Source organism: Sinocyclocheilus anshuiensis, unplaced genomic scaffold (assembly GCF_001515605.1).
Source record: "Sinocyclocheilus anshuiensis isolate Anshui unplaced genomic scaffold, SAMN03320099.WGS_v1.1 scaffold1053, whole genome shotgun sequence".
NCBI lineage: Eukaryota > Metazoa > Chordata > Actinopteri > Cypriniformes > Cyprinidae > Sinocyclocheilus > Sinocyclocheilus anshuiensis.
Genome location: NW_015555711.1, coordinates 462,568 through 475,410, shown reverse-complemented (window position 1 = coordinate 475,410; position 12,843 = coordinate 462,568). Strand labels below are relative to the sequence as shown.

Below are 12,843 nucleotides of genomic sequence, written 5' to 3'. Positions count from 1 at the left end.
TTTAATTTATATTTTTGTTCCATATTATTTTTTGAAAATAGATGCACTCATAATAAATACATTCATTTTAGGCAAAAGCAGTTCGTTTTTTTAGTTTTTCAGTTTAGTCTCGAACAGTTTTGACTGAAATGATCAGGAACAGTGTAAATAGTACAATAAACTTTTTTATATCAGTTCAAGGGAACTTCCCTAGCTTAACCAATGGCATATGTTTGGGATGGGACTATCTGCTTCTCCACCCAGGGCAGAGGATTGTTTGAAAAATTTGTTTGTCTTTTTTAGGTGTTTGGTGATGTTAGTGGCATACAGACGCAAACAGCTTAATCTAAATCATCATTTCATTCTCTTTTCTAGAGGTTCCTCAGCCAGAGCTGATGCTCACAACTACACGCGGCCGGGCCACGGTGGCAGGCCTGGACCCCAGACAGGAGTATCTCCTCCAAGTTATGGTGCTCAATGGGACGCTGGAGAAACTCATTGCAAAAAGACGCTTCACCAGTAAGACTGGAGGATAAGAGGATGCTGCTTTGTGGTTGCAAACGTGGTTAGAATTGTCGCTAGGTCGTTGTTAGGTGTCCAAGTCAAAATAGCCCACCAATTACTCCTTCCTGTAAACTCTATGGAATATTTCACCTGCCAGGCTAAAATTCTAAAGGCTAAAGTGTTTTTATTTAGAAAACTAATTGCAGACCTCAAGCTACACAATTTGAGCTATCATTCACGTCTGTACTAAAAATGGTGGAAGTTACAGTAAGCCTTAAAGTTATATTCAGGTTAGAGGTTTCCCTTCTGATTTGTTGTTGGAGGTGGGGGGATCTTCCCAAAGTGCTTTTTGTGCACAAGAAGCAGAAATCTGTACGTCGTAATTCCCAGTGGTCACAAGCTGTCAACACACAGTCCCAAAGTACAGAAAAAATCCCTTTTAACACATTACATACTCCACACACACACACACACAAACAGTGTTCAGGAGAGATCTGTCTGTAATTGACGGTGTCGAATGGTGGATTCCTGTTGGATTACAGGCTGGGACTGACGCTTGTGTCTTTACAGGCACAAAACACCTTTGGAATTCCCTTTAAAAGACAGAAATGTCCCACCGAAACGACCTCCCTGAAAGAAACCTGATATCAAATGATGAAATACCTGACTTTCAGATTTCACTTCAGCTGTGAATGTGCTAAAATAAGAATGTAAACACCAGTGATAAAAGTATTTCGTTATGGGAGATCAGACTTTATTCCATAGTAGCCTGGTGTTGTCATTGTTAAAAGATGCAGACTATGCCAAACATCTGTGATACGTTTGGATGAGAGGTTGGGAGAGTAGGTTACTGTGTCGCCCCGTGCAGGTCTGGACAGGCCAGTCGTGTGGTTTGGCTAGAGGGCCAGGCTTGCTTGTCTGAGGAGGATTATTCCATTGTTCCCCTCATAAAAGCATAAGCATCCACTCAGTTTTTCCATGTGGATCTGCTTATATGTCAGAAATGTGTTAATAAAATGGGGCTTAAACACAATTTATTTGACGTACCTAATAGTTTACGAAATAAATCAGCAAAAATGTTATTGTTCACTCCACATCCTTTCATATTTACACACACCCATTCTCTGATTTCTTGTCAGTCGATGGGTTGCGGGAAGAAGAGTTGATCCGCAGCGGGAACAGGGAGCAGAAGAAGAAAACTCAATCCATTGGCTCTGGATCTGGAGAGGCGGATGACGTGACGGAGGCTCTAGCAGCCCTTCCCACTGTGCTCTACCGAGAACCAACGACTACAGGTAGAGGATTCGCAAACACTGTCTGCCAGTTTCCTAGAAGTTAACTATATATGTACTGTATTTGTCAACACAGTCTTATCTGCAAAATAGGCTTTGTGTTTTATACACTAACGTTCAAAGGTTTGGGGTCAGTAATATATAAAAAAAAAATAATAATAATATTTTTTATTTTGCAGGGATGCATTAAATTGATTAAAAGTGACAGTGAATACTTTTTTTTTTTTTAAGAATTTCAAATAAATGCTGTTCTTTTGAACTGTCTATTCATCAAAGAATCCTAAAAAAGTATCGTTTCCACAAAAAAATTAAGCATCACAACTTTTTTTCAGCATTGATAATAATAAGAAATGTTTCTCGAGCACCAAATCAGCATATTAGAAGGATTTCTGAAATTGTAATAATATTTCACAATATTACTGTTTTTTATATATTATAATAAATGCAGACTTCATGAGCATGAGGGACTTCTGTCAAAAACTAAAAAGTTATATGCCTGCTGTTGCAGTTTTGGCTCCAAGCTCCATATGTGTGAAACAGTGTTACAAAAAAATTGTTAGCAGCATAACATTTCTTAGTGACAAACCAAACATACTTTTATAGTTCCTGCCCAACCGGGTGTACAAAGCAGAGGAACTCTGTGCCGACCTTCCGTCCTGCGTTCTCTCTGTCATTATCAGTGTTTTACTGGTGGAGCTACAGATGGTTGAGCTGGCGCCAGCTCTACTATCTAACCTATTAATAAAAGTCCATTCATCCCCCAAATGCCTGTAATTAATGCAGTTGTAATGGGACAGAGAACTGGGCAAGGAGGGAGAGTGTCCACCTGTGCTGAGTGTGCATTTAGAACAAGGCGGGGTGTGGGAATACAGACACCATCACTTGCTATTGTCACTCAGTGATTTTTCAGTCTATTAATATCCAGTCTTCCAATATTCTTCAGAAACCACTTAACATACTTAAACATAATCAACATGCTTATATTTTATTTTGCAGATCATTTAAGCTTTTGATGTCATATAACTGTTTTTTAGCAGCAGTATATAATACTTTTATTTAGCTATTTATCTTAAAGTTATGTCTTTCTACTATGCTATAGAGCCTCCTGCTGTACCTGAGCTTGAGCCAGAAGTTGACAGAAACACCAAAGAAAAGAAAAAGAAGAAAGACAAGAATCGATCTAAGACCGAGGATAAAAATGATCAAGAAGAAAATGGAGTGAAGTCAGTGAGAGAAGAGGTCACCATCACCAACAAACCGAGAAAAACCACCCCAACCCAACCTGTCACAGGTAATGCCACTCACATTTCAGATGAACTAAATCAATCAGATGGGCAAACAGTTAATGAAAAATCAATGCTCATTGTTACTGACCTCATAAATATGCAACTATAAGCGTAAGATGCACATTGACTCAGTGATACAGGAACATGTTAGGGTCAGTGTTTAACAGAGTTAATGAGCTGTGTTGATGTTTCCTGTTTCTGTGTAGTGAGGGCTAATAACAGAATTAGGGACAAACCAGAGTTAATGACACTGTGTAGGTTGTTATCAGGGCCTCTTGTGTGCCCTCAGGACTGAAATGTGTTCCCTCCTTTCTCCCATCTGTAAAAAAACACACGCACATAGATAGGAATGAATGCACCATTGAGAAACAGTAGATGTATTGACAAAATGGATCTAGCAAAATCATTGCACAAATTGTTTTATATAGGAGCAGAGAGGACTGAAGAATGTTTGAAAAGACCCTTGAATACACTTCACAACAAAGTGCAAAAATGCCCAGGATAAGAGACATTAAAAGACACACTAAGTTTAAGTTCCTAGTTAAGTGCTTAGTGCTTAATGTTACCCTTTATTAAAACCGCAGTGTTTGACTCTTGCCCATGTGTCTCAAGCTGTTTCCACACGAAAGCCATTTGAATGCAGTGCTGGAGCTCAGGCTGATCTGGTCCTTCTGGTGGATGGATCCTGGAGCATCGGCCGTACAAACTTCAGAAAAGTGCGTGACTTCCTGGAGGGTCTGGCTGTCCCCTTTCAGATTGGGCCGCAGGGTGTTCAAATAGGTGAGATGTTATTTCATATCATCTATATACATTGTATATGTATTGCAATTTCAAAGCTGTGCATCTCAGTGTCAACACTTAATTTTACTTAATAATTTACTTAATGAAAGTTTAGTTTATACATTACTGTTCAGTTTGGCGTCAGTAAGATATTTTTTAATGTTTTTCAAATAAGTATCTTATGCTCACCAAGTCTGCATTTATTTGATAATAATCTGCATTTATTTGTTTTTGAACTATAATTATATATTATATATTGTTATTATTATGACTTTATTTAAAATTAACAGTTGTGCTGCTTAATATTTTTGTGGAAACCGTAATACATTTTAAGGATTCTTTTTGAAAGTTGAAAAGAAAGGATCGGCATTTATTTAAAATTGACATTTTTTGTAAGATAATAAATGTCTGTCGGCGCCAATAGCCTTGTGGTTAGTGCGTTGACATATAGCGCAACTGTGCTCATGGTGACCCGAGTTCGATTCACGTCTCGAGGTCCTTTGCCGATCCCACACCCTCCCTCCTCCCAGTGCTTTCCTGTCGTCTCTCTACAGTCCTATCTATAAAAGCATGCATATAAAAAAACCCATTAAAATGATTATAAATGTCTTTACGGTCACTTTTGATTAATTTAATGCATGCTTACTGATTAAAAGTATTAATTTGTTGTTGTTTCAGCATTATCTCAGTACAGTGGAGATCCACGGACAGAGTGGCATCTTAATAACTTCACCTCTAGAGAGCCACTTCTGGAGGCCATCAGGAACTTCAGATACAAGGGAGGCAACACTTTCACAGGTAACTAGATATTATACCCTGTATATTTCTTAATGACCTGGGATTAAAAAAATATTCTAAAAAGGAAAGTTCAGAATCAAATTCCTGATTGGAAGAGCCACATGGACAATTCAGATAAATGCACCCCTGTGAATGCATATTCTCTAATAATGTACCTTGCTTGGCAACCATAAACATGAGAATTTACCTGTAATTTATCGTTCTAAATATACCTGCCTATTTTAATTATTGGACTGATAATGATAACATTAACAAGCTACATGTACAGCCAGAACCAGTATAACCAATATGTCATGCATCCTTTAATATCTATTGAATGTTTATGTTTTTTTATCATCGTCGTTTTTGTCACCATTTATAAGCAATTGTTTTTTAAACATGGTAAAGAGGGTTTTAGGCGGTCTGGATTTGCATTATATACAACAAATCTTGTCCACTGTAAAGTTACTAAATGCACAGCTTCTTGTGGCTTATTGTTTTTTTGTTTTTTTTTGTTATCTAATAATCTGAATCCTATATGTGACCCTGGACCACAAAACCAGTCATAAGGGACAATTTTTCGAAATTGAGATTTATACATCATCTGAACGCTGAATAAATAAGCTTTGCATTGATGTATGGTTTGTTAGGATAGGACAATATTTGGCTGAGATACAACCATTTGAAAATCTGGAATCTGAGGGTGCAAAAAAATATAAATACTGAGAAAATCGCCTTTAAAGTTGTCCAAATTAAGTTCTTAGCAATGCATATTACTAATCAAAAATTAAGTTTTGATATATTTACGGTAGGAAATTTACAAAATATCTTAATGGAATATGATCTTTACTTAATATCCTAATGATTTTTGGCATAAAAGAAATATTGATAATTTTGACCCATACAATGTTTTTTTGACTATTGCTAAAAAATATACCCCAGCGACTTAAGACTGGTTTTGTGGCCCAGGGTCACATATACATCACACATCAAGGTAGTCCAGCAGTGATGAAAGGATGCTTATATGAAACCAATACGAGAGTATTGTTTATTTTTAACATGTCTATATTTCAGGTCAGGCTCTCGTACATGCTCTTGAGAACAATCTGAAGGAGGAGGTGGGGGCGCGACCCAACACCCCACAGTTCCTGCTGCTGTTGACTGATGGGAAATCTCAAGATGATGCCATTGCTGCAGCCAACAGGCTGAAGAATGCCGGCATAGAGATCATTGCTATAGGTGAGAGCATTTTAAAGCAAATTACACATCGAGTGTAAGGAATTTCAAAGATGCTTTGTGAAGATTACATTTACATTTACATTTAGTCATTTTGCAGACGCTTTTATCCAAAGCGACTTACAATTTGGGGTGACTGCTGTTTGATAATGAATACACTACATTTCAAAGGTTTGGGATCTGTAAGATTACAAGTCTCTTCTGCTCACCAAGGCTACATTTATTGGATAAAAAATAGTCAAAACAGTAATGTAGTTAATATATTTAAAATAACTGTTTTCTGTTTTAGTATATTTAGGGCCTGAGCACCGCGGTGCGAGGACCCTCTTGGAATTGCTCCGTTTATTATTATTATTCTTCTTCTCCAAAGTGAATCGCTTTTTTGAGGGCTCAGCTCCATTACGCCAGTCTTCAGTGTCACATGATTCTTCAGAAATCATTCTAATATGCTGATTTGCTGATCAAACATTTCTTATTGTTTAAAACAGTTGTGCCATGATACATTTTCTTCGGATTCTGTGATGAATAGAACAGCATTAGTTTGAAATAGAAATCGTTTGTGACATTATAATTTGGACATTATTTTGGAAATAAATCCTCTGCAGCTGTGAGAGCAGACCCGTCGCTGGTTTATTCTTATTTTTTATCTTACTTTTTCCATACCTATATTTATATATAATTTTCTTGTGTTTGTATTCTTTAATAATTGCACTGTCCATGGAGCGGACCTGACTTACATTTCACTGCTGGTCATATATTCCCTATATAACCATGTATGTGACAAATAAAAATCTTGAATCTTGAATCTTATAAATGTCTTTATTGCCACTTTTGTTGTGTTGTGTCAATTTAATGTTTAATTGCTAAATAAAGTCACATGAACAGTAGTGTAAATACAGTATATGCTATTGCATATTTAAAATGACCTTTGCTATAGTTATGTGTATATGTACACACATAAAGTTTTATCTTTATTTCTTTCCCACTCATGTCCAGGTGTGAAAAATGCAGATGAGGCAGAGCTGAGGCAGGTGGCGTCTGAACCGCTGGAGCTGAATGTGTATAACGTGAATGATTTTCCTCTGCTCAGTAAACTGGTGGGAAGACTAGCACGCATCCTCTGTGGCAAGATTGAAGACCGTATTAAAGCGAAGAGTAGGCCAATCACATACACATTGGTCTTCATTATAATGATCTAAAAATGATCTAAATTCCCACATACTCCCATTGAAACAAAATGGTATATGTCTTTTTCGAGAAGGAATGGAGAGTCCCACTCAGGACCCAGTTCTGTCCTATCCCAGCCCAACTGATCTGCAGTATGTAGGCCTAGGCTCGAGAGAAGTGCGGCTGCATTGGACCATCCCCAGCAAAAGTCCTCAGCAGTACAGAGTGGTGTACCACACCGCTGAAGGACAGAGTCTGAAAGAGGTGAGCCAAGTGTCCAGCACTCTTTTAAGCACTAAAATGTAAAAGCAAAGTCTGCATAAGTTTCTGAAATCAAGTACTTTTTTTTTTTAATAAGTATATATTACGGCCTTTAAAAAGTATGTTATATTTGTCAGTATGAATTAATTTACTACAGTTGCATCACTTCACTGCCATTCATAACTCCTCTCCTGTGGCCTCATGGGATAATAATAAATCACAGAAATAATAGGTCATCCGGGGATTTTTTGCCAGCTGTTTTATGAAAACTGAGTTCGGACATACTCTTTTTCACCCTCTGTATAGTAGGGAAGTGTACAATTTTGGATGCTGCCTAAAAGTTGGTGTCTTCCAGCCATTAGACTGGTATCCTGTAAAGAGGTTAAAAGCTGGAATTACTTGTATCAGATCACTGTGGTTTAATTGTGAGCACCAGGAATTGAAGAAATGTTGGTTTGTTGGTGCCACCTACAGGATGTTTTCTATGCTGTAGTTGTAGTTGCATTCAGAAAACTCACTTTGCTTTTATATGCATGTTGTTGATTGATTTCAGGTGGTGGTGAATGGAACAGACTCCACAGTTCTGCTGACAGGACTGTCCTCACAGACACAATACCACCTGTCCATCTTTCCTGTCTATGAGAACAATGTGGGCTCTGCTCTGAGAGGCACCTTCACCACTTGTGAGTTTCAGCACTCAAAATGCTCATTCATAACATTTCCTAATTTATAGTTAAAAATCCCAAGACCACACTGAAAATCTGGGATTCTAAACTTGGAAGCAGAAAGTTTTAGGATTTTGCAAATTAAAAACAAACACTATGGCAAAAATGAATAAGAAATCGATACTGTTATAATGTAAATGTAATTTCGTGCAGCTAAAGTGCTGCTGATGTTAAAGCAAAAAGGGATATTTACATATTTTTATGCTGATAATGTAATTTGGTCTCAGAGTTTTAGATGCCACTGCATATCATAATAAATGCTCTCCGCTTTAAAGTACCATTGGCGATACCTGAGGCTCTAGAGGTCACCGCTTCCTCCCCTAGCAGTCTGCGGGTGCGCTGGCAGCCGGCCACTGGAGCCACACAGTACATGGCCTTATACTCGGCACTCAATGATGGAGAGCCTGATGATGCCAAAGAGGTGAGTCTGGGACATCTCACAATGTGGCTCAGTGTTTCTAATTATGTTACAATGGTTTGATGCCATTCCTGTGCTCTTGTTTCTTGTGCCAGGTGAAGTTTGGACCAGCTCAGACGGACGTGGAGTTGGTGGATCTGATGCCATCCACAGATTATTCAGTCACACTTTATGCTCTTTATGATGAGGACCCCAGTGACCCAATTACAGCCATCGGCACCACCTGTAAATACAGATTCATTATCAGCACTTTCATAGAAACGTATCTATCTAGTCTTACGAGACTGATTTTCTCACTATGCTCACACACACTTTTATCCACTTCCCAGACAGGTGTGACAATTCTTCTTATAGGGATAGTTCACACAAAATTTAACAATTCTGAAAATTTACTCAACCTCATTTCATTCCAAACCTGTATGACTTTCTTCTGTGGAACATAAAATACATTTTTAGAAATGTTCTCTTTGTCCATACTATGGAAGTCAGTCAAATCTGTTTGGCTAACAACATTTTTCAAAAGTACCTTTTTTTGTGTTCTGCAATAGAATGAAAGTCATACAGGTTTGCAATGACATGAGGTAAATGTTCACAGAATATTTTTTTTTTCTCTTTAATAATGCCTTAATGGGGTCATCGGATGCACATTTTCCACAAGTTGATATGATTCTTTAGGGTCTTAATGAAAAGTCTATAACATACTTTGGTTAAAATTTCTCAATGATAGTGTAAAACAACACCCTTTTTACCCTGTCAAAAACATCTCTTTTTACAGCAAGCCGTATCAGTGCATTTCCCTTTAAATGCTAATGAGCTCTGCTCACCCCGCCCCTCTCCCTCAGTGGAGTGATGTGCCGTTCTCTGAGAGACTGTAAACTTTAGCCGCATTCATCGTGAAACTTGCTAACTAGCACATTATTTGCGATTTGCAAAATTCATTAAAAAACGTATACTCACTTCTTCTGTAGGTGAAGCTGAATCACGAATGATTCACACGAACAATTAGGTAGATCGGGGGACGCATACCCTTCAAAAACAAACGTACTCCACTGCGTCTTCAGTGGATCAGATGTCAGGAGTAAATGACGACTGCTATGTTCATTATTACAATACATCCAACAGCAAAACACCTCAGTTGCTTAGGAGACATTCTTGTCTACACCTCCGGCGTCGAAACAATGGCGGACTGATGACAGCTTACTCAGGGCAGGTCTAATCTAAAACACCAGTGTCAATCAACAATCGTGGGAGGGGCCTGGCTCCGTGTGACATCACACAGCCAAGAATCTGAGAATGGCTTGATTTGAAAAAGGGGATATTATTCATCTGGATTTTATCTGAAAAACCACTGAGTGGATTTTTATCATTATAGGGTGGTTGTGTACACACTGCCAACACACATTTCAGTTCAAACAGCATGTAAGAGTGAATTTTGCATCCGATGACCCCTTTAAAAGAAGAAAGGAGAGAAAAACTACACATAAACGTCATTTCTGTCACTAAGCACCATAAATTAGTCAGAAAAAAACAGATGGCTGGTTCTCATGTTTATAATAACAGCCAGTTAATTACATTAACCTCTTTGTTCCTCAAAAGTAAAAATAAAATGAATGTGAATGGTAACTGTCAACCAATATGTGGTGGTAAGACTACTGTAATACTAACTGTTTCTGCTCTGAACACAAATGCTGAATGCTATTTTGGACATTTGTGAACCCTAAATCATTGAATTATTTTTAACCAATTTATTGACAAGAACAGTTTTATATGTTAATTCCCACCAGTAAAAGAAAATTGAGAACTGATTAATAATTCAGTTTAAAAAAAAAATAGCAAACAACATTTTTATTTTTCTGTCAACTCCTGACTGCAACTTCTCATACCTGCAACTCAGAAGTTTAGTCTCTTGCCATATTAAATTGTCCCACAGAAATCCCTTGGAAATTCCTTGATGTCTTTTGCTCATTCCCTCTGTTCTTTCTCTCATCTGTCTATTTTTTCCAGTCCCACTGCCGTCTCCTCTCAGTTTGCAGTTTCCCATGGTCAGTCACAGCACTCTGAAGGTCACGTGGGTCCCTGGAGCTGTCGATGTTCCTGCACACCGCATCATCTACAGCACCAATCACGGCAGTGATGTTAAGCAGGTGAGCAGATGCCAGAAGTCACTTGTTAGGTTTTTGATGTTCTACCCAAACCGCTTTGAGTCTTTCTTTTTTGTCATGTTTTAGTGATACTAGTAATACAGCTTATTACACCATTATTCAAAGGTTTGGGGTCAGTAAGATATTTTTTGAAATAAATAAATACTTTAATACAGCAAGGATGCATTAAAACTGATCAAAAGATTTCTATTTCAAATAAATGCAGTTCTTTTGAATATCAAATTCATCAAAGAATCTCGAAAATTATGTATTCCACAAAAATATTAAGCAGCACAACTATTTTCAACATTGTTAATAATAATAAATGCACCAAATCAGCATATGTTCAATGTTCACTATGTTCTCTCTGTTTCTCAGGTGGAGGTCAAAGGTGTGAACACACTGTTGCTGCAGAATCTGTCTTCCCTCTCCAGGTATCTGGTGTCAGTTCAGTCTCTCTACGAAAAGGGCCTGTCCACTCCTATCACAGCCAATGTCACTACCTGTAAGTTGCACACATTTTGACACGTTTAATTTTTGTTACTTCAGTTTAGAAGATTGTTCATTATATTATCTTTAATCTTCCAGTAAGAGTCCCAGCTCCCTCGGATCTGAGAGTCACTAACTTCTCTGGCAGTGACATAACAGTGCGATGGGAAGCGGCGGCGGAAGACGTGGTCTCTTATCTCATCAAATGGATCTCCCTCAGTGAAGGAGACCTCAGGCAGGTTAGCTCCAGCTCTAACACTTCCTTTGTTACATCTGTGCTGTCAGTACTGATTGAAATAGCTTACATAAATGTGTTATTTATAGAATTAGGTGATAATAGGTGGTAATTCATGGATATATTACAGTTGACATTAGATGGGGAGAGTGAGGGGGCAATCTTGGAAGAGGTTAAGGAAGATAAGGAATATCAGATTTCACTCTCCGCATTATATGCCGATGGCGCTCAGAGTGAGGCTGTGGCTATACGATACAGCACCTGTGAGTATATATACTTATACGCATGTGATACCTTTGATTACAACATGTGAATAACTGTGTTGCATTTTTTGTATTTGCTTTAGTATCTGGAGGTGGTCCGAGCAGTTTGTCCATCTCAGAGGAGACAGCAGTCAGTATGCTGGTCACCTGGGTTCACCCCAACGCTCATGTGCTGCAGTACCGTGTGTCGTACACTCCACTCAATGGAGATGCAAGGGAAAACACAGTGAGTGCTTTTAGAAGAGTGAAATTATTTTGTATTGCCTGTGTGTAGGGCTGTGCAAAAAATCAACACGTGCTTTCAGATGGAGCGGCATTTACTACACAGAGCCGTTATATATATATATATATATATATATAATAATAATAAAGTACAGCATTTGTTTTTACTCAAAAAAAACAAAAACAGGAGGAGATCTGGTATCTGGTATGCTTATCACTCACAGCCAATACAGCATCATCTTTTCTAGATTTCGGCCAAATGTAGGCTACTGAACAAAAGAAAAAATCTATTAACACTTTAAAGACATTAAAGTATATTTTAAGATATTTAAAAATGTTTGCTGCATTGTTAAAACCCGCTATATGCTACTTGTATAAGATTGCGTTTTGAGAGTGAAAAAAAGCGCGTTCAAAATCGGCAATGAATCGCCTGCGAGTAAATGCCGCTCCATCTGAAAGCACGTGCTGGAGATTTACTACTAATCGCCAGAAGCGGCTTTACTGACGAGATTCGCATGAAAATCGCATTCGATTTTTTGCCCAGCCCTACCTGTGTGTATTTGAATTGACTTATCTCCATCTACGTGCCCTATAGATCCCATATTTTGGGAACAGGTATTATAGAGACATGAGTACTTGGGCTCTTATAGCAACCACTCAAAACCATTTAGAAAAAAGGCACTTAAAACCACTCAGGCCACCTTAGCAACCATATTGCAATTGCTTGACAACCACGCACAAAACCTGAAGATTGGCCTATGAATGGGCAAACACCAGTCATATTTTCTTCAGACAATGTAAAGACTAGTTCACACCAAATAAATGAAAAAACTTCTGATAGCTGAAATAAAAATAAAAACAACTGGGAAAAAAATTAAATTACAAACAGGGCTTGAAAAAATAATAAATTAAATCGGTTCACTCTGAGCAGAATCGATATTTTAACGTTTCTGTTCCTGCGTTTCTCTGTATTATTATCGTTCCGAAACCGGTTTGAGTAGAAGAAATACCAGTTAATAACGTTATTTATATATATATATATATATATATATATATATATAAAAAAAA

The 12,843-nt window shown here is 37.8% G+C and overlaps 1 protein-coding gene across 2 annotated transcripts in view; it reads left to right on the top strand.

Annotated features, from left to right (window-relative positions):
* The window catches only part of LOC107672031 (collagen alpha-1(XX) chain-like), a 28,743-nt gene that overhangs the window by 7,572 nt on the left and 8,328 nt on the right, over positions 1-12,843 (top strand). For both annotated transcript variants that reach the window (XM_016465101.1, XM_016465102.1), the window contains exons 4-19: positions 355-498; positions 1,623-1,778; positions 2,875-3,066; positions 3,674-3,841; positions 4,520-4,639; positions 5,693-5,857; positions 6,851-7,009; positions 7,116-7,285; positions 7,836-7,965; positions 8,283-8,428; positions 8,521-8,650; positions 10,430-10,569; positions 10,945-11,071; positions 11,155-11,294; positions 11,421-11,553; positions 11,637-11,779. In XM_016465101.1, coding sequence (XP_016320587.1) covers positions 355-498; positions 1,623-1,778; positions 2,875-3,066; positions 3,674-3,841; positions 4,520-4,639; positions 5,693-5,857; positions 6,851-7,009; positions 7,116-7,285; positions 7,836-7,965; positions 8,283-8,428; positions 8,521-8,650; positions 10,430-10,569; positions 10,945-11,071; positions 11,155-11,294; positions 11,421-11,553; positions 11,637-11,779 — 2,363 coding nt within the window. The remainder of the gene's footprint in view (positions 1-354; positions 499-1,622; positions 1,779-2,874; positions 3,067-3,673; positions 3,842-4,519; positions 4,640-5,692; positions 5,858-6,850; positions 7,010-7,115; positions 7,286-7,835; positions 7,966-8,282; positions 8,429-8,520; positions 8,651-10,429; positions 10,570-10,944; positions 11,072-11,154; positions 11,295-11,420; positions 11,554-11,636; positions 11,780-12,843) is intronic.